This window comes from Astatotilapia calliptera, chromosome 20 (assembly GCF_900246225.1).
Source record: "Astatotilapia calliptera chromosome 20, fAstCal1.2, whole genome shotgun sequence".
In the NCBI taxonomy this organism is placed as follows: domain Eukaryota; kingdom Metazoa; phylum Chordata; class Actinopteri; order Cichliformes; family Cichlidae; genus Astatotilapia; species Astatotilapia calliptera.
The window spans coordinates 3,199,988-3,220,105 of NC_039321.1; the positions used below are offsets into that span (position 1 = coordinate 3,199,988).

The following is a 20,118-nucleotide window of genomic DNA, read 5'->3' on the forward strand; positions in this document are numbered from 1 at the left end:
GCAGAGTATAATCCAGGGCATAGTCAGGGCCCAGGGCCAGAGTCCAGAAGAAACAAAGGCAAAGCAAAAGGGAAGTGTCTGTCACTTCCTGTCAGATTTCACGAAACAGAAATAAATGCAACGATACAGTCAAAGTCAGTGAACATTATAGAGCAGGAAATAGACCCACCCTGCAGAAAAGCAAAAAAAACCCCTGAAAACTGTCTTTGTTGTGTGCCATTTGGTGACTCCGGTAAAGAGGGAAGTATTCACAAACTGATAATAGTGCAAGAAATGTTAGAGCTCTTTTCATCCAGGATATAGACACAGACCACACCAAGGCAGTCATTGAGCTTTTGTTGAACCATTGTGGATCCCAGGCTGCGTCACGCTAATTAAAGCTGTGCAGATTTTTCCTTGTCCAGCTATTACTGATTGCTGTTTGTCATCAATGATGTTTTTAAACCAGGTTTTATCCAGAGTAACCCGACTAAAACAAAGGGAAACATAATCACCAAATCTGCTGTTTTAATATTTTAGCGTTTCAGTTTTTATTTCTCGGAGATGTTATTTTGAATAAAAGCCATCGAAACACAGAAACACGGTCACACTAGGTTCGACAAAAGAAACTGTCTGAAAATCCAGCTAATAGTCTAAGCCTGGATCCCTTTGCCATCCCTGATGAATTTTAATGACTGTTCTGGTGGCAGGCGCTGAAACACACGGGAGACCATTTTGCATCCTAAAGTGTATAAAAAGCAATAAATAAAGGCCGGGACGCAAAATAGCTGCACAGAGAACCTGTGACGCCTAAGACATTTCACACTGTGAACTCCTGGACGTAGCCACAGCCCAACACAGACAGATAAAGCAACTCTTAATTAATCTAAGGACACAATCAGTTAACGTGTGACACCAGCTGACAGATTAACAGGAAGTTTAACGTGAACATTTGTAGGTAGTCTTTAAGGTACAGGCATTTATTTTTTCTGGTGGCTATGTTAAATCTGTTAAAGCAAACAAGCTTTCCTATGGAATGAAGTTCTTTTAGAAAAACACTTAATAAGAAGTGGGGTTTTTTTTTTTTAGTGTCATCACAGTTTCACTATAACGTGTAAAACTTGAGTTTCACCAAAGAAAAGGTGATTAAAGCTGCAACAGCTGGTGGATTATCGCTCATTCTCTGGTTGAAACTGCTTAAAAAGTCCAAAGTAAGTATTTTATTTTGAAAGCTCAGTTGCTGACAAACAGCTAGCCTCGTACTACTTTCCTGGCCTAGTTTCTGTGGTGTCTTTGACGTCATTCACCTCAGAGTCTACGGTCTGCTCTGGGGGTCTGTTGGTGGTTAGATGGTCGTAGCCACTGATATAAAAGTCAGAAGTGAACACATCTGGACGAGAGTTTGAACGACATAGAGGACACCACAACAGAGACCTGACCACCATGCAGGCAGGAAAGACAAGGCAGTGGCGAACTGAACTTTCAGAATAAAATATGCAAATACTGCATCTTTTAATTTGGGGGGGGGGGGGGGGGGGGTACTCAGGTGTCATGATGACCTCATAAAAATCTTACATTTGGTTCCCTAAGAAGATCAAAAAGGTCAGCTGACAGCATAGACATAGCCCACATACTCAGTAATGTGCGATTCGTTAGCAGACGGGACATAATCAGATCACAACAGAGTTACTGCATACAGGAACCAATGTCAGTCATTTAGGATAAGCGTCCTTCAGGATATAGCCAGGCCCTGACAGACAGACAGAGTGTTAAGACATAAAGTAGAAACCAGTGAAAGCAAAGATTTACAGACAACAGAAAGCACGAGTCTGTTATAATGTGACCACTGCAGGTCGTAGCCAGGACTCAGAGCAAACTGAGCAGTGCGCTCTAATGACAGTACATTCAACATAGACGTACATGAGTTGAGGCCAGCTTTTAATATCCTCAGTGTTTCCATTCAGTGTCTTCTTCTACGCCTTTAAAAAGTACTGCTTCCTCCAGGCTGAAAAGCATGACATGGACATTATTTCAGCATTTAGTCACAACCCAGGCTGAAATGGTGAAAACATAACAGCTTCAGGCAGTAGTCAGAGCCTACAGCAGGTCTTAGCGCAGAGATGGGGGTAAGGAAGAAAACTTGGTTCCAGGTGTTAGCCTGAGTCTGGCTGACACCTTCCAGCTGAGGTGAATGGTAGTGGTGAGATGGAAGTGACTGCATGGATTAATCCAGGTGATAGCCTCATCCTGACCCAGCAGCACTGCTACCGGGACTGCTCTCTTTACTGAGACGAACTAATTCCTGGGACAACAGCTCCAGGTCCTGCAGAAAACAGAAAGAAAATGTTTATATATCAACAGCTTTACAGCCCATCTCTGAAACAGCAGCACCCGTTTTTGGATAAAACCTTACTCTGAACATGAAGACCAGGAGATACGATGTAATCTTTTATCATTTAATTCATCTGCAGCTAAAAGAAAATAACAGCAGAGCCCAGACTATAGTCTGTATCACAAAAGTGAATTATTACAAACCTATAAGCTATAAATTTGTGAACTCAGTAATTGAAATGATTTCAAGCAAGTGCCTCAAGTAAAACATCATTTTGTAATTTACAACATCTGTTACTAACAGCTGCAGTACGCTCAGTGTGAAAAACACAAGTACTTAATAAGACACATTTCATGGAAAAAGGTTGTTCCATGATTAAAGCCACTGATCTGTGCTTGAAGGCTCTGAAAACTGAATTTTCTCTCAGCTGATTGATCAGATATGTAGCCATTTTATTTTGAATGGGATGTGGCTGCACTGGTCAGCAGAAAACGATTTTTCAAAATAAAATGTTGACAAATGGGACATTTAAAGTCAATTCTTTGAATTTCTCCCCCTAAACCAGTGGTTCCCAAACTTTTCTTTCGCTAGGCCCCTCTTTGTTTTACAAGAAAAATGCCCCTGTGGGATCCTGTTTGTCTGTGATTTGAACCGGGGGAACAAATTACGGCAGGATCAGCCTGATGTTATTTGTATCCCGCTGTAACTTTACTGTATAAAGAGCAAACATCTCTAAACTGTCAGGAGTAGGGATGGGTACCGGTGCCCGAAGAGTAGAGTCCTGGCCCCTAGCCCTGCCAGTATAGCAGAAATGATGAGGATGATGATGCAGCAGCAGCCGTTCTTCTCTGTGTGAGTAGCTTAATGTTGTTCGTGTGTAATTTACGTTGAGTAGGCTAACCACGTTATTACATTAATGCATGTAAGGTGAACTAGCAAACATCATCATAGTTACATGCGGCTGTCTTCTTGTTTGATGGCAGATGCTCCCTTCACCCTGGCCAAAAAGGCTAAAATGACCAAAGAAAAAGTGGAAAACAGCTAAACATGAGAGGTTTTTGGACAAAGTTTGTGTTTTTTCCATTGTTTAAGCACTGCTTCCAGCCAAGAGTGATACCATATATGCCCCATAGCTGCAGAAAAGGCTAACATTGTTATCTTTTTACAAAAAACAGCTGAACATGAGAGGTTTTTGGACCAATTTTGTGCTCCATTCTTTAAGCACCGGCACCGTTTCAAAAGTACCGGTTTGGCACCGGTATCGGATAAAACCTAAACGATACCCATCCCTAGTCCGGAGCAGTTAGTCATTACAACAAGTGTTTGTGAACTAAAAGCCAAGAATGTGGGATCCTGTTTGTCCGTGATTTGAAGAGCCCAGCGCTGCTCCCGATGAAGGGAAAACCAATTCTGCAGGGAGACCTACTTTGGCACTTGTGCAGGTGAAACCAAAGGGAAGATGCTTCACCATATTTTCTAGTCTTTGTCTTGGAAGGAAGCTGGTTTGGAAACATATTCAGCGATGCTTCATCTCCTGCTTTGCGTTCGTGTGGAGCCCCGTCAAAAACCTGTCCATTACGCTAGCAGTGTCCAAGCGTTTTTGTTTTTTTTCCCCTTTTCATGCCACGCCCCCCTTGCAATGGCTCTGCGCCCCCCCTAGGGGGCGGGCCCCACACTTTGGGAAGCTCTGCCCTAAACCAACTCGCTCTCTAAAAACTGATCTTAGATGCAGCAGACTTATGGGGGGTTGGGCTTCACCTGGCCGAATTTTTCGATTACTTTTTGAAGTCGTCCTTGGCTGTGCATCTTTCTCCTGTTTGTGCTCTCGTTTCTAATCCAACACACAACATCTGCTTCCTCCGTTTTTGTCGGAACTGTAAGCTGGCAAACAGCTGGCAGATAGATTACAGCCACCTTGTGGTGGTAGTGGTACACTACATGCACAAGACAGATCGGACAGATGTCCGTAAAAACGTAAATTTTTTTTATATTTTATGACAAACTTGTTTTTGCGTAAGGTTAAGCTTTGTAAGCTATTTTATTTTTATTCAAAAACCATGAACATCCCCATTTATGGCTGATTTAGACTTCTGAGCGAATCTTTGTACAACTTCACCTTCGCCGTGTGTGTGTGTGTGTGTGTGTGTGTGTGTGTGTGCGTGTTCCAGCCACGATAGAAAAAAATAATATGTCAGGACTTTTCCCCCCATTTTTTCTTGTAGTGTGTTTTTTGTTTCTTTTTCAAAGTCAAACGTGTTTGTCCCTGAAGTGTTTCCACATCTTTGGACTTTACCTCACGCCTGATGCTTTCAACGATCTCCCTCTAGGAAGATCTGACACTTGAAAGAGCGATGATTATTCCTTATGCTGAGACAATGATTGATATTCTCTCAGTGATTCATTCAAACCTGCGGTGAAATGCTATATGAGGAAAAAGCATAGGAGGAATCAATGTTACGGAACAGGCCAATCACAGCAGTTGCGTTGACGTGGCGTGCTGTTAGATTTTCATCAAAGCGCCCGTATGCACAGCACAGATTGCTACACTTGCTGTTACTGCGTGTGTGTAATTGTTTGTGTGAGATAAAAGCGAGTGGTAGACCATGGACATTCGCTGTTTTGGCGATGACCTCGCACTGGGGCAAAGTGGTTTGGATGAGAACCATCAACTCCAAGTCTGAGCTGATGGTTCTTAGCTGGAAAAGGGTGGAGTGACCACATAAAGAAACCCACAAGGCTGATGGTCTCCGTGTGTGTACATTACCTTAATGAAACTGTACATACATTGTTTACGTGTTTCATCTTCAGTCTTTTATTAAGTGTTTATTGATGTTTCTATCAGATTTCTTTCAGCTGTATTAATTAATCATTCTCAGTAATGAGATCAATGAAGATTTCCTGGACAAAGATGAATGCAGCAAACTGATGGATTAGCAGATTAAAAATTAATAATAAGACCTGTGGAAACACTTCAATCAGTCTCAGCCAATCTGAAAAAACATTGTTTAGCCACCTGTGAAACTTCCAGGCTGTTCTTTCTGCTGTTATTGGTCTAAACAGTCAAGTTGGTGAAGATGAAAATCATCCACCCTGTGTGTGTTTGAATCGGTAATTTAAAGGATATTTTATAGAACTAAACCCTCACCCCGTGGAAACTGTCCATGTAGCATGTTGGTGTGGACCGTTACCTTCTGCAGGTGCATGTTCTTGGTGAGCTGCTCCTCCAACATGTGCTGCAGCTTCTTGTTCATCTCCCTCAGATTCTCGTCTCCTGGTTTCACCAGCTCTCTTAGGACCGAACCCAGACCTCCCCGGTCTCCCTGAGAGCCTCCGTGACCTCCGACTGTGCTCCCCGACACATCTGAGCAGAAAAGCAAAGACGCGAGATTCAACAGAGATTCGTTTTAAAAGAAACATGCTGGTCAAACGGCCCGAAGAAAACACCAGAAGCAGTCACAACAGGGAAATAAGGAGATAAGAACAAGGAGATGAAGAGGAGGGTGAGGAGTGGAAACAGGAGGTTTGTTTGTTTTGGTGTTTTCCTTTATTTCTAACCAAACGTTGCACACAAAAACACAGAGGTGAAGCTCGCCACCAATCATGGAAACAGACATTAAAAACTGACTCTAACGGTAAGAAAACACAGCGTGGCTAACATTAGCAGTGCTAATAGTACCAGCAGGCTCACCTGCTTGGTTACACACCGCTTGAATAGTTACGTCTGTATTTACTCGAGCACAGCAGACACACAGCCATTTATGTTCTACATCAAAAATCTTCCCACGCTGCTAGTTTGCAACACAGATCATGGACATTATCTATGAGGTCTGTGGTGCAGGACACTCTGGGTAGTTACAGGTGGCTTTGAACATTTCGTTTTTGGTAGCCGAGTCAGCTAACCCCGTCATCAATCATCGGCAGCTCATCTATTCGATGTGTTTCCTATCATCACAATAAATCGTTTATACGGTTTACTGGGGTGACTCTGTCATCCCTCCAAAACTGTTTCACCCAGATTCTGGTGATCACAATATCAGTGAGTCATCATCTCGCCAGGAGCTGCCGAGAAGCCCTCAAGCAAGGCACCGCCCACTCAACTGCTCCTCGTATCATGCTGGAAACTCTGCAGCTGGTTAAACGGACTGCAGCGCGCTCAGTCAGCTTTTCAAGACAAGTTTTAAACAAATGTAAATGAACACTGAATGTAAAGCATATAACTGTGTGTGCGAGTGCTTTTCTAACGAGTGCAGTTTGAAATATTCACACACACACAGACAGTCCAGCCTTTAGAGAAGCAGCTCCGCTCTCAGTTTTACTGCCCATTAGATTTACCATCATTACTGCGTTAATGGGAGTGGAATGGAGAGACAGAGGAGGGCTGAAGCAGTCAAACATGAAATTGAAAACAGCAGGAGAGAAAGGACAGCGTGAGGCAGCGGGACGAGGGGGGGAGGGATGGAGGAAAGGTAACTATTTATACAGCACATTTCCCACAGAGTCGTTCAAAGAGTTTTACACTGAGGGGAGCGAGAGGATTAACATGAGAAGCTGCTTTTTGTTTACTTCTGTTTAAAATCCAAACCTGCCACGTTTCAGTCCATCTGCAGTTCACACTCAGACTGCACGATTGTTCAGATTGTTCTATTTTACGGCTTTAATTTGATTTTTTTACCACAGAAATCAAAGCCACAAAAATAAGGCACACAATATCTATCATATCCTTCTGCAGCAGCGACCAACTTTCTAATTCATTCTAAAGAGCCACATTTATTACAACACAAGCTGAAATCAGTCGCTTGAAGTGGACCTCTGCACCTCTCACACCTGTGCGGTGAACACTGGTGCTCCTCAGGTGAGTCAAAATCTGGCAAATGGTCCAGGTGTGACCAAACAAAGTGTATGTGAGGCCAGGAATGATGACCTTGAACATAACTTCAGCCAGACGAGGAGGACGATACTTAATTGAAAAATAAGTCTGCTGATAGCTGAACAAGTTATTAAAAACACTTCACACACGGCAGCGTCACCTTTTGAAGACGGACGAGCGGATAAATATAGCAGCGGTGAAACATCAGAGACGTACAAATGTATTTACAGAGACGTGGGAAAGTGAAAATCACTCAGACCAACGAGTTTCTCCGTCCTGACATCCGTCCAGCACGAACTTCTCTCCATCGTGTTGCAGTGGAAACGGCTCGGCACGAGCGGCACATGAAAGTGTTAAGCACGCCTGTTTTTTCCACCGCTTGTTCCTGTTTTCTCCAAACACAAAGAGTCCATGTAAACCTGAGCGCAGGTAAGTGAAGCGGCAGATTAAAGTGGTTCTAATTAAGTGTCACTGTCAGATAAACGACGTGCTGAGCTGGCTAGCTTTCTGCTGACTGACGCACTTTAAGTACCTCAGAGTTTGGATTAGCACTTTGCACCAGCGACTCTTCTCTCAGTTTTACCACTGAGACGAGGATTATTTCAAAGACATATTAAATAACCGTTTTGTACCTCGGTCTGTTAAATGTTCCAAAACACTAAAAATGAAGATAATCAGCATTTTAAAGAAAATCTTTTTCTTTTTTTCTTTGAACTACATCACACTCCTACCTGGTGCTTACTTTACAGATCATAAAGCAGAAAAAGAGCCCGGAGTCGTTTAGCAATGGTGATGTCATAAAGTTTGTGAGGACAGCATTTCCAGCTCCGGTGTTTACAAAACTGTAGCAGCAAACAGAGTATCGATAGATATCATATCCATTTCCAGCTCCATGTTTTTAGTCTTAGGCTCAACTAAAGTAGCTTTTCGTGACTCACAGTTAAAGATGAGATGACCATGTTAACGCTCAGCTCTCAGTGACAATATACAGACCCAAAATCACCACACCTCACACCTGTGAGCATCGAGCACGGCTCCACAGAAGAAAAAAGCTGAACTGTAGCTAGCTAGGTCAGGAGCTAACTATTATTAATAATGCTGAGTCACAGAGTGGATGTCCACAGCAGTCCTGACATGACATTCATGGCTGTTTCCCATGAATTGGGACTCGACACCACATCTCCACTTTCTGACCACTCCTGCCTGCACACACGTTCATGACGCCAACTTTGACATGTCTTTGCCTTTTTTGCTAAAAGAAATGTTCCTGGTCTGTGGTTGAAACAAAAACTGAATCACAGATGCTCCATAACTAACTACAGTTAAGTTCCAGATGTTTCTGTGAGGAGATGAAACGATTTCTCACCTCTGCGGCTGTCCATCACGTACGTCTCTATGATGGCGCTCTTTCTGCAGATGTCTTCAGCCATCGATGAACAGCTCACCTCCAGATGTTTCACCTGAAACAGGCAAAAAACACAATTAGTATTCACTGATGTCACAATGTGTTTATGTAACAACAAACTAAGTCCTTTCTTTAGCATCATTAAACCTGAAACAACTTATTAATATTTAAGTGATTAATAAAGTTCTGCTGAATTATCCACTGGCCTCACAGTGCTACTATACAAACTACCTAAATATTAAACAGACATTAATAATGCATCTAAAAATACAAACTTGCATCTAAAAACAGGACAGACGTTTTACTGTTGACTCGAATAACAAAGAGAAGCATTAAAGCCTCTAAAAGGCACAAGTGAGGCGTTAAATCAGGACGTGGAGAATGTTCTGCTTTCTCTGTTAGTTTTCCACTCCTGTGTCATGTGCTTAGGACTTCAGGAACAGGACATATAGTTTGCTTTCTGGTTTAGCCAAAGACTCCTCACCTTCTCCTCCAGCATCCATTTCTCCTGCTGAACCTCAGCGAGCCGCTGGAACAGCTCTCCGACCTCATCATCGGATAATTCGGCAGGGCGCTGAGACTGAGGGCTGCCTCCTCCGGACTGACAGACACACACAGAGGCTTCAGTTAATGTGAAAGCTCTGCTGCCTTGCTTTATAGCACTTCAGAGCTCATTCAAACCCAGAAGCTCATTATGCAACCAAGAGGGAATTCGTCACATTATTGGACACGTCACAGGGAAGAGTCCTAAAGAATCGGATGAGGTTGAGGCTGCCTTATCGTTAACAGTTTATTTGTAAAGAAAAAGTACTGAAGCTGTGTCTGATGTACTGCACATGTGTGGAACGCCAGGACTGAAATAACAACACTTTTATAACCACTCTTTTAAGTTGGGTTAAACACACTGGCCAGAATCATCAGGAAAACAGACACAATAATGTTTGGTAATAGACTCGTCGCTGTAACTGCTTTTTCTGTGTTTAATCAAACTCAAAAGCTGATCATTCGCTGTATCTCAGAGGTTACAGTGTCTGATGTGCAGCTTCCTGCTGGTACAGTCAGGTGCTAATGGCAGGACAGTGAAGCCAAACTACAGACGTCTTAAAAAAAAAAAAAACTTATGGTGCCACATGAGGAGACGCTCAAATGCAACTGTGAGAGTGTCGTATTTCCACCTGAGAAAAGGTTTCTAAGACAGAACTTCTCCTCTTCCATTATGGAGGCATGTGAGCTATTTGATAAGAGAGCTTATTAGCAGATTTACACGTTGGTCAATCAATAAAGTTGTTCCTCTTCTCTTAAGTGTTCCTGGAGTTCCTGCATTGTGAATCGTTTCATCCTCTCTATGCATCTTGGAAGCAGGTGAAGTTGTGCCAGAAGCTTTTGCTGCCTTTCACAGGCTTGCTAACATGAACATTACCTCAGTTGTGTGCGAGAGGATCAAACTGCTGCCACAGTCTGTTCTGCTTTTACACTTCGGTACAGCAGCTGCTATCACAGTTTGGGTTCAAGATAATAAGCAGACTTTGTAGTCTCGCGTGTTAAACTCTGCTGAGCCGAACTTTAAAGTCGGATGGAAACAAGCGAAAAAAGTCATCATCATCAGCCCACTGAGATCTATATGTCTGAATGCACACAAAAGCATTCAGTTTGTAGTTTCTCATTAAAATTTAAAGTGTGGACCAAAACGGGACCTTTGAAGCACGCTGAGGCTTTAATCATCACAGAGGTGTCTGATGGGAAACGTTGCAGCAGCAGGACATCATCAAACCCTCTTTTCTCTCATGTGATGCTGTTGCTAATAACAACCGCATCACCACAGTAAACTGAAGTGATGGAGGACTCTGCAGTGTCATGTTTTGACAGAAACACTCATCGACATACAGAGAGTCTGTCAGCTCTATTTACAGTGTTTCTATCAATAGAAACACACACACACACACACACACACACACACACACACACACACACCACTGACAGAGATAAATATGGCACCAGGAACTTTAAAGATAAATCAGTTGTAAAACGTAATAAAAGAACAAAAGAGAGGATGACGGGATGTTACAGTTAAATCTGTCTTTCAATACAACCTGGAGGTCAGAGGTCGTGATTTGACCTGACACAGAGCTAAGAGGTCAGGAGCAGAAGCTTGTTTAGCTTTCACTGAATACACTAAAAACACTAATTAATCCACTTTTAACATGACAGTTTTTATCTGTCGAGGTTTCAAACTGTGACTTTTTCTTACATTTAGTTTTAACACAGCTTTAATAAATACCACTGTTTACATTTTAATGTGATGAAAGCGCACAGCCGGTCAGAGCTATTCTCCATTATTCTGCCAAATTAATTTTCTGCTTCACTTTCCTAAAGCCTGAAGTATTCAAACAAAAAGGCAAAAGTTATCAGAAGGTTCTGAGAGCAGCTCCATAAAAACCTGTTTAAAATCCTACTCTTGGGCATATTCACACAGCTTCCAGCATGGCTGAAATTTTACATCACATTAACTGAACTTTGAGTTGAACCTGGGTCTTTGCAGGAAATGGTCCAGAGGTGAACAAGAAGATGGCCTTGAATGTGAACATATTTTAATCACACATTTTACTCAGTTTATTATTGTAGAAGGTTAAAAAAAACCCTCAGATGTTAACCTTTTATAGCTGTTGCTATGAAAACAATGTGTCCTTCCAACAGCATTAGTTTGTAGCTGCAGACACAAAGTAGCACTTCAATTAAACCTTCATCTGAAATTGAGATTTCTTCAACTTGCCTGAGGTTTTGTGTAAGCACTCAATGTGTGCTCCAGTAGCTGAACAGCAGAGAAGTCGTATCCAGTAAAGCCTTTAATGATGCGTAAATCTGTCACAAAGTAACATCAGCAAACTGCAGCTGGAGCATTAAAAGGCCCATCAGAAAATTTTCCTTTCACTGTTTCCTCAATCAGTCGATCTGTGATCTCGCTCACGGCTGAATCCAGAGCCGGCCGGAATCTCCACATCCTGAAGACGATCCAGCTGCTGTTGCTGGTCATGTATGAAGTACTGATGGAACGTTTTCAGCATTTTCAGGCGTTCAGCCAGAACGCCATTCTGGCTTAAGCAGCTGCTGACTCCAGGCTGACAGGACATATTCTCAGATGTTCATGTTTGTGTTTGGATTTTGAGATTCATGATGTTGATCACATTTCAGCCATAAACCACCATCAGTACAATGAAAAATAAATAAATAATAACGTGAGATATTGAACCAGACGAGGTCCAAACACCAGTCAACAGAGAGAACAGATGAGTGCATGGCAGCCATTCAAACGCACCATGATCAGGCAAACTGAAAAACACTGCCTGCTCTGTAAGTTGGAGCTGAGTGTGCTGGCTGGGATAATGTCCACACCAAAGCCTGAAGTGTCACAGACATCAAGCTCTGTGTTTAAGGTGGCGAGGAGCTCCACCCACCTTATTCTGATTGGTCGACTGAGACTCCTTCATCATGTCTTTGTAGGAGAAGGAGGACACGGAGGACGAGTCTCCGGTCTGCTGAGTTCGACTGGGACTGTTGATCTCTGACAGAACTAGCTCCTCCAAACCTGAAAGAACAACAATTTCACTCTATGCATCAGGACATATTCACCTCTTTAAAGCTGCAGTCCACCCCAGACAAACTCTAAATCCCCCAGCTGTTTGACAAAGACTTTTACTTCAACTGCCTTTAATACGTAGCCTTTTACTTTGAGTCTGTTCAGTCCTGTGAGAAATTAAGAACACTCCATGTTTCAGTAGCTCGTAGAAACACTTTTAGCAGCATCTATATGACTTCATCAGTCTCTCACATCACTGGGGAAGAATTTTGGCCCACTCAACCTTGCTTCAGTTCATTGAGGTTTGTGGGCGTTCATGTTCCCACAACTGTCTTAAGGTCCTGACAGAGCATTATAATCCGGCTGAGGTCTGGACATGGACTGGAGCATTGCAACATCTTGATTCTTTTCTTCTTCAGTGTGCTTAAAGCAGGACACTGTTCAAAGCACAGCAGTAACATAAGGTCTATTTATGGCAATAAATGATCCCTTTAAGCAGTGGATTGGTGAATATACCTTTTAAGAGAGCATACGTTCTTTGAAAGCAGAAAGCCGTCTCTTTAGAATTGCAAACATCCCTTAAAGGCAGTAAGTTGTCTATTAAAACGTACACTGCCCCTTTAAGACTGTTGTTTGAAAGTGGCAAGTTGCCGTTTATGGCAGAAAACTGTCTTTAAAAACACCACAGTGTTCCTGTAAGATACTGGACCACCATGTTAAGCATGTGGACAGTCCATTTAAAGACCAAGACTATTCCTTTTAGTATATGAACATCATTTTAAAGCCTCCTGTTCATATAAGACCTATTTATGGCAATAAAGGCTGTTATTGCTTTCAGAAAGCAAACTGCTCTGTTAAGCTGCTGGACTGTCAAACAATCTTTTTAAAAAAATGTGGACATCCTTTTAAAGCAGCAAGCCGTTTCTGTAGGAATGCAAACAGCCCTTTAAGGCAGTAAGCTGCCCATTTAAATGTGGGCTGTTCCTGTAAGAGTGTGATTGTTGCTTTGAGGTAGTAAGCTGTCTGTTTACGGCAGTGAAACTGTGTTTTTAAAGCAGCAAGTTGTCCAAGTAAGACAGCAGTGAGAGAACTGTCCCTTTAAAGGACAAAGTCACTCCTTTAAGGATGTCCTTTTAAGGCAACTGGCCGACCCTTCAGGCTGTCCCTTTATTGTCCAAGGCAATGAACTGTCTCTATAAGACATCCCACTTTACCATTAAGACCGTGGACTGTCACTTTTAAAGCAGCACGCTGTCCTGTTAAAACGACAAACTGCCCCTTTAAGGCACTGGGACGTCCCTATAAGGCAGGTACTGGGAGAGATGGATAAGTAGCTACTTTAAAATGTCTGATTCTCAGGTTTGTGCAGAAGAGGCTTTTAAACATTCAGCACTGCTCATAGATTATACATGAAGCTCAGAACTACCCTGCACCGCTCCAACTGAGAGTGTGTGTGTGTTTGTGTGTGACAACAGAGAGTCTGCTAAATAAGCACCAGAGAATAAGAAAATATGCAATAAAAGAATAACATTTAAATAATATTAAGTGGAAAAAGTTAAAACTTTCAAAATTCCATTTGATGCAGGTGTGGGCAAGAAGTGTTTTGGTTGTGTGTGTATTTGCTTGTGTTTTGCCAGCAGACGCCAGTGTGTCCAGCTCAGCTCTGGGAACCAGAGCGCTCCATTAAATATTAAGCAGGAGGTTCCGGACTGAGCCAGAACCTCCTGACGCAGGGCTAGCATGCCGCTTATTATCGGACTGGTCACGTTACAATCACATCTTGGCCTCACACACACACACACACACACACACACACACACACACACACACACACACACACACACCCAAAACTGCTGTCTCTCCTTCCTGGAGTATTTAAATGGGAGCACCATCCTGTTCGGGGATTTACGTCCTCTACCTCTAAGTTTCAGAGTCCCGTCAGGTTCAGCTTTATGGAGCTCTAAGTGTGCAGCAATCGATAACCTGCAGAAACATGCAGTGCTAATGTCTACAGATTACTCGAGAGAGGAACAGAGTTTCCCATCCAGAGCACATCACACCAGGTGTTTTACAGGACATGAAACTGGTTTTAAAATGCCCAGCTCTTCCAGGATAAGTGGGTCGCCTGCTTTAGACACCGACTGATTGCCATCCAGGGCTCCAGCCTCCAGCACAGATGCTGATGATCATGGATGAACTTGTGCTGCATGAGCACAAAGCTCTTGGCTCATTGGTTGGAGGCATGATTGTGACAAGTGTATCATCGAGCAAAAGCTTGGACCACTGTTACTGAAACGACACCTAATAACTGTGACATGACTTCAGGTATGGTGTCAACATGTTTCATGCTTCTCATATACCCTGTGTTTGTGAATGTTTCGTCAGCAGCAGACGTCAGCATAATCTTGTACATTGTGTCCTGAGGCATCTCTGTGATGACTTTTAGTTTTTTTACTGGAACGTTTTTAACAATTACAGGCATAAATCAGGACAAACCTACGTAGACTCATTTTTAAAAAGCTATTATTAGAATTTATCAAATCGTCATCAAAAACCTTATTTACACCAAGGGGGCAGTTTTTTCCTTTCAAAACATCCTGAGCCTGGAGGCATACAATAATGTTGAAGTCTCCATGTAATGTACATGTGTTACTCCACAGAAGACTCACCTTTTAAAACTACGGGCTGCTTACTTAACATCTGTTCTGTGAAAAAGGGCGATTCTGAGCATAATGTGCACATGAAAGAGAATCGGTAACGATAGACAGCAGTGCTATGAACAAAAAAAAATGTACGCACATATCAAGCTCCATAGTTTCCTTTTAAAGTGTACTACAAGGCAGCACAGGAGCACAGTGGTTAGCACGGTCACCTCCCTGTCAGCGAGATGCTCCTGGACTCAAATCCACAGCCACCTTCGGTCTTTCTGTGTGGAGCTTGCACTCTCTCCCTTGCGTGGTTGCAAGTGGACTGGCTCTTGTACAGCACATTTATACTAGGCACAAAGCTTTATACAACATGTCTCATTCACCCATTCACACATTCACATATCATTTTTCTATATCCAAGGCCTTTCTATTTAACTTCCACACTCCAACAAATGCATCAGGAGCAACTCAGCAACTACAGTATCTTTGGCACGCAGATCAGAGCAGCCATGGAGAGAACCACCAACCTTACGATTAACAGATGACCTGTTCTACTTCCTGAGCCACAGCCTCCCCGTCACACTGTTTAAGCCTCTAATTGGTTGCCCTGCTAACAGCAACTACCAGAGCAAATAGGTGGGGCTTCTTTCTGGTTTTGTAAATCCTGATGGGAAAATTGACCATTTCACCGAATGAGAGGAAACAGATTAAAGGTTTTCAGACTCTGAAGCTGATGTTGCGTCAGTGGGACTGAAGAATGAACAGACAATACCAGCATTTAACTAAACGTAGGGGCATGCAGACGTGAGGACAGCATCACAGTTCGGGGTGCGTACAGTACCTGTCCTGGTTTTGCTGTTGGTCAGAATCTCCTGGAGCCTCTCCTGCAGTTTGTCTGCTCGCTTCCTCTCCAGCTGCAGCTGCCGCTTCAAATCCTTCAGCTACACACACACACACACACACACACAGGTTTATTTTCTAATTATTATTTTCCATGCACCACTGCTCTCAAATTACTCTGCTAAATATTTTTCCTTTCTCATTGCTATTCAGATTCTCGTCTTGCAGTATCGGTTCATCAGTCTGCGTCTGTCACTCACACAGTCCATCCGTCTCTTTGTCTCTGGCAGCATCAGTCAGATAAACAGTAAACTTACCGCTGCGCTTCCCTTCTTCTCAAGAATCCTCTGACCGTCCACAGTGTCCTTTATCTCCTAAACAAAGAAAGCAGGTCAGAGACATCACTGTCAGTTACTCTGATCGTTCTAGTTCATTTCCAAAGTAAAAACGCCAGAAACATTTCCTGAACTGAGAATTTACTGCTTCTGTTTGTCAGACATTATATTTTCTGACTTTTTCAGGGCATTTTATACTATTAAAAAAAATGCACAATACCAAACATGAACACCTGGGTCCATACTGTAAACGTGCCAGATCTAGCTTAAAATGGACATTTTCATCTGCAGTCACGATTGATGAAATTATTAAACACGAAAAAAAACCCAAACCAGCAAAAACACAGACACCAGCCAGAACCATGTCAAAGTGAAAGCAAGCCTGTAGCTGATTTTAAATCTGCTCAGCAAATTATTTTGGTTCCTTAACATTTTGGCCCACAAATTCTGTGCTGTGATCTGCAGAGCATCGTGCAAACACCAAGCTAAACAGACGCTCGCACCTCCACACAGCATAAAGGGAGGGTGACGCTAAAGGCAGACACTAAAACACATAAGCTGGGTGAATAAACAAAGAGAAGAGTAAACAGATTTTGGTGCTTTTTAAACAGGTCCACAGTTCCTGGGTTCAAAGTGACACATTTGTAAAGGTTAAAAACCTCGGCCTCAAAGGGACCGTTTCCTTTTATCTCTAGCGTGGGCCGCTGCATCAACCATGTAAAGACCTTTCAGAGGACCTGCTCAAAGCTTTGCTGCAGTGCTGCAGACCACTTCAGCTCTGCTGGGAGAAATCCTAGTAAAGGTGATCGGCTTTTTCCATTAGGACTCCTAAACTGTGGAACCGTCTGCCCCTTCACACCAAAATACTCTTTTAAAATCTCGTCTTTAAATTTTCTCTTTTAAAAGGCTTTTGTGAATCTTTGGTGTGGCCATGTTTTCGATCCCGTTGTGTCTCCTCATTATTGTTTCTTTTTATCATGTTCTTTGCTTTGTTCTTGTAGAAGTGTTTCACCCTTTATCATCCAAGTATCATACAGTGATAGACTTGTTTTAGAATTCTGAATTTTCTCTCTAGCTCAAAAAAGATGAGCAGCAGCGCTAACGTTAAGCGTACCTACTCAAGTCTCGGCAGAACGGATTTTCCTGCCCGTGTTCAGACAGCAGTGCGTTGTGAATGCTTTGTGATCCCTGAAAAGCTCACCTTGGAATTTTGTCTGTAGCACAAAGGTTACCGGAGTTACAATGATTTAAAGAGCATTCGAAAGGCTAGAAATAAATAAGTAAATGTATTTGTGTATTATTAATTTCTTATTGTAAAATTCTTTGTCATTTATTAAGAAGTGTATGTAAGAAGGGGGAGGGGCGGGGCAGAGACTCATGATTGACAGCTCCTGTGTAGGGGTGGGTGTTGATAATCAATTTATTGATTAAAATCGATTCTAGCTTGGATAACGTGATATCGATTCATTAAAATCCTGACTCGATTTTTAAATATACCTCTGTAACTTTGCTCTGCTTCACTTCAGCAGCATCAGGTCACGTTCATATGTTGATTAATGGTTTTGCTCCGTTTTTGATCGACTGCAGAATATTTGTATAAAATCTCAGGCCAGGAAAATCTCCTTCATGTTTTTCTGTTTCATCCTCAGCTACTTTGACACAAAGGCCTCTGCTGTGATGCTCACACCTTTGATAAAGTCTCACAAGTCTCAGCTTTCTTTTTATAAATATAAAAATATGGAAATGTACTGATGCATGATCAGAATTATAATATTTCTGACTGTCTGAGGCAAAATTTCCCCGATTCAAATCTAATTGAATGGGCCGTTTAGAACCACCACTTCATCTAACCCCACTAACTGCATGTCTTTGGACTGTGAGAGGAAGCTGGAGAACCCAAAGGGACCAGTGCTAATCACCATCCCACCGTGCTACCTGCTTCTGACAAATTAAAAAACAAATTAATCAATTTAAATTTACGAGTATTAATTTCTGTTATGTTTGTTTCTCATAGCATTTTACTTGCATATGAAACAGCAGGTATTTGTGTCTGTTTATGTCCATCTTGTACATACAGTGTATGGTCTCAGCCCGCTGGTTCATACTGTAAACATCAACCTTTATTTACAAAAAAAACGAAAAATCACAAATGTAGTTCCATTTTTATAAAGCTCCTAAAAGCTGCTCTCTGTTCTATCATTATAAACAGTAGGAAAAGGACTATAAGGGACTATTTACAGCGGCGTATTAAACCACATTTGGTCTCGTAGACAGAACCGTGTGAGTGGGTCTGAATTAAAGTTTGCAGTCTTTGGACACTGGAGGAACGAGATATATCAGCTCTGATACAAAGCTATTACCTGTTTGAGTTTCCCGATGGTGTCCCCGTGCTCCTCCCTCTGCTTCTCCACCTCCACCAGCTGCTGCTTCAGTTTCTCCATCTCTGACTGCTTCTCCTGCAGGACACAAAGCGACACATCAGGATTTCGTTCAGCAGCTCAAACATCTGGAGGAGAAATGCGGCGAAAAACATTTAAACAAGCTACATTTGCACCTCCAGCGATGCCCCCATGCTCTTAATCCATCTGACACAGATTAATTTGAAAAAGGAAACTGCTTTTAATTCCCTTCTAATCTTCTGCCGCTAATTAATTAGACTAAAATCTACATTAAAAACATCTGCAGGCTGTAGCCGCTCACCTGACAGAGGGAGGGGGAAATGTCATTCTGGAGGAAAACAAGAGTCTGTTAATTCCCTGTAACGTCTTACACCTCTATCAACAGCTCACCACGTGGTGGGAGAGAAGCTCTGAGACTTTACTGAGATGTATGACATTATTTATTTAAAAAAAAAATCACAAATAATAATAAAAACTCTAAACTGCAGGTTTTAAACTCATTTTGTAAGAAAACTTGTTTATTCTTTGCTTTCTTACAGGATGCTACTGTAAATAAAAATATGCCATTGATGACCTGCCAGCTGTTCCCTCTTCATTGCAGCACACAGATGTTTTAGACATAAGGGCACTGACACAGTTTTTCATACTCGATTTAATTGCATTAGTTATTTTGGAAGATTGGAAATACAGAAATTTACAAGAAGTACAGCATGTGGACAAAAACCCTGAGCCACCTACACATTACACCTGCAGGAGCTGCTCGACCACAGAGACCCTTGGCATGAAGCTCCCGGTGCAAAGCTTTTGTGCTGATGTTAAAGCCAGAGGAGGCTTGGAGCTCTGCAGCTACTGAGTCAGCAGAGCGCTGGAGACTCTTCATCATTTTGGTTGATGGCTCCCCTTGGTAGCTTTCTGTGGTCGGCCACTTTTGAAATAACACCACTGACAGCTGATCGTGGAACATCTGGGACTGAAGAAACTTCACAAACTGTTTTGCAACAGTGGCATCCTGTTACGGTACCACTCCTAACTTCAGCAGGATCTTAAGAGTGACCCATTCTTTTACAAAAGAAAGCAGACTTCATGGCTAAGTGTTTGATTTTACACATCTGTAGCAATGGGAATTAAAACACCTGAATTCCAGGATTAAGCCTTGTGGAATAAGAGATAAGACTTGCATTTAAATACCTGCTTCTCCAGCCTCTATAATTTTGACTTAATTTCTTCCAAACTATCATTTTTTTTATTATAACTGTGTGCATCAGGTGAACATATTACAAGATATAATTTATAACATCGGAAAAAAAGTATTTTCATGCAGATGATTAGATATGGTGAACAGCGTTTACAAACAGAATGCTTCGAGCAGTTTGAGTGATTTAAATTTGTAAAATCAGGCTGCAGGACTCGTGTGCTTTAAGGTTTATGAACAATCAGCTATTTTTTTCAGCATGTTCTGATGTAACTGGAGAGAACAGGGTGAACTGATTATTTTTAATTTGCTATTTAACGTTCGGTTTAACAAACCTTAGCATTGATGTTCAGGAACGAAGACAGGAAACGACATGTGACGGCTGAAACTCAAACCCCCGACACGTGGAGCACCTGCCCGGGACCTGACCTGCCCTCTAATTAGACTTCTTCCATCATTAATTAACTTTTCCTATTAAGTTTCCTCACTCTGGTTTCAGTACCAGGCTGTTATCCAGCAGATAAAACACACACGCACACGCAGACAA

At 42.2% G+C, this 20,118-nt stretch overlaps 1 protein-coding gene across 3 annotated transcripts in view; it reads right to left on the reverse strand.

Annotated features, from left to right (window-relative positions):
• Positions 1-1,497: 1,497 nt before the first annotated feature.
• gripap1 (GRIP1 associated protein 1) overlaps positions 1,498-20,118 on the reverse strand; it is a 41,902-nt gene continuing 23,281 nt past the window's right edge. For all 3 annotated transcript variants that reach the window (XM_026155330.1, XM_026155329.1, XM_026155331.1), the window contains 8 exons: positions 18,341-18,436; positions 15,963-16,019; positions 15,647-15,746; positions 12,036-12,166; positions 9,068-9,184; positions 8,545-8,638; positions 5,500-5,672; positions 1,498-2,302 (listed from right to left, as the gene is read on the reverse strand). In XM_026155330.1, the coding sequence (XP_026011115.1) occupies positions 2,222-2,302; positions 5,500-5,672; positions 8,545-8,638; positions 9,068-9,184; positions 12,036-12,166; positions 15,647-15,746; positions 15,963-16,019; positions 18,341-18,436 (849 nt within the window). In that variant the 3' untranslated portion in view covers positions 1,498-2,221. The remainder of the gene's footprint in view (positions 2,303-5,499; positions 5,673-8,544; positions 8,639-9,067; positions 9,185-12,035; positions 12,167-15,646; positions 15,747-15,962; positions 16,020-18,340; positions 18,437-20,118) is intronic.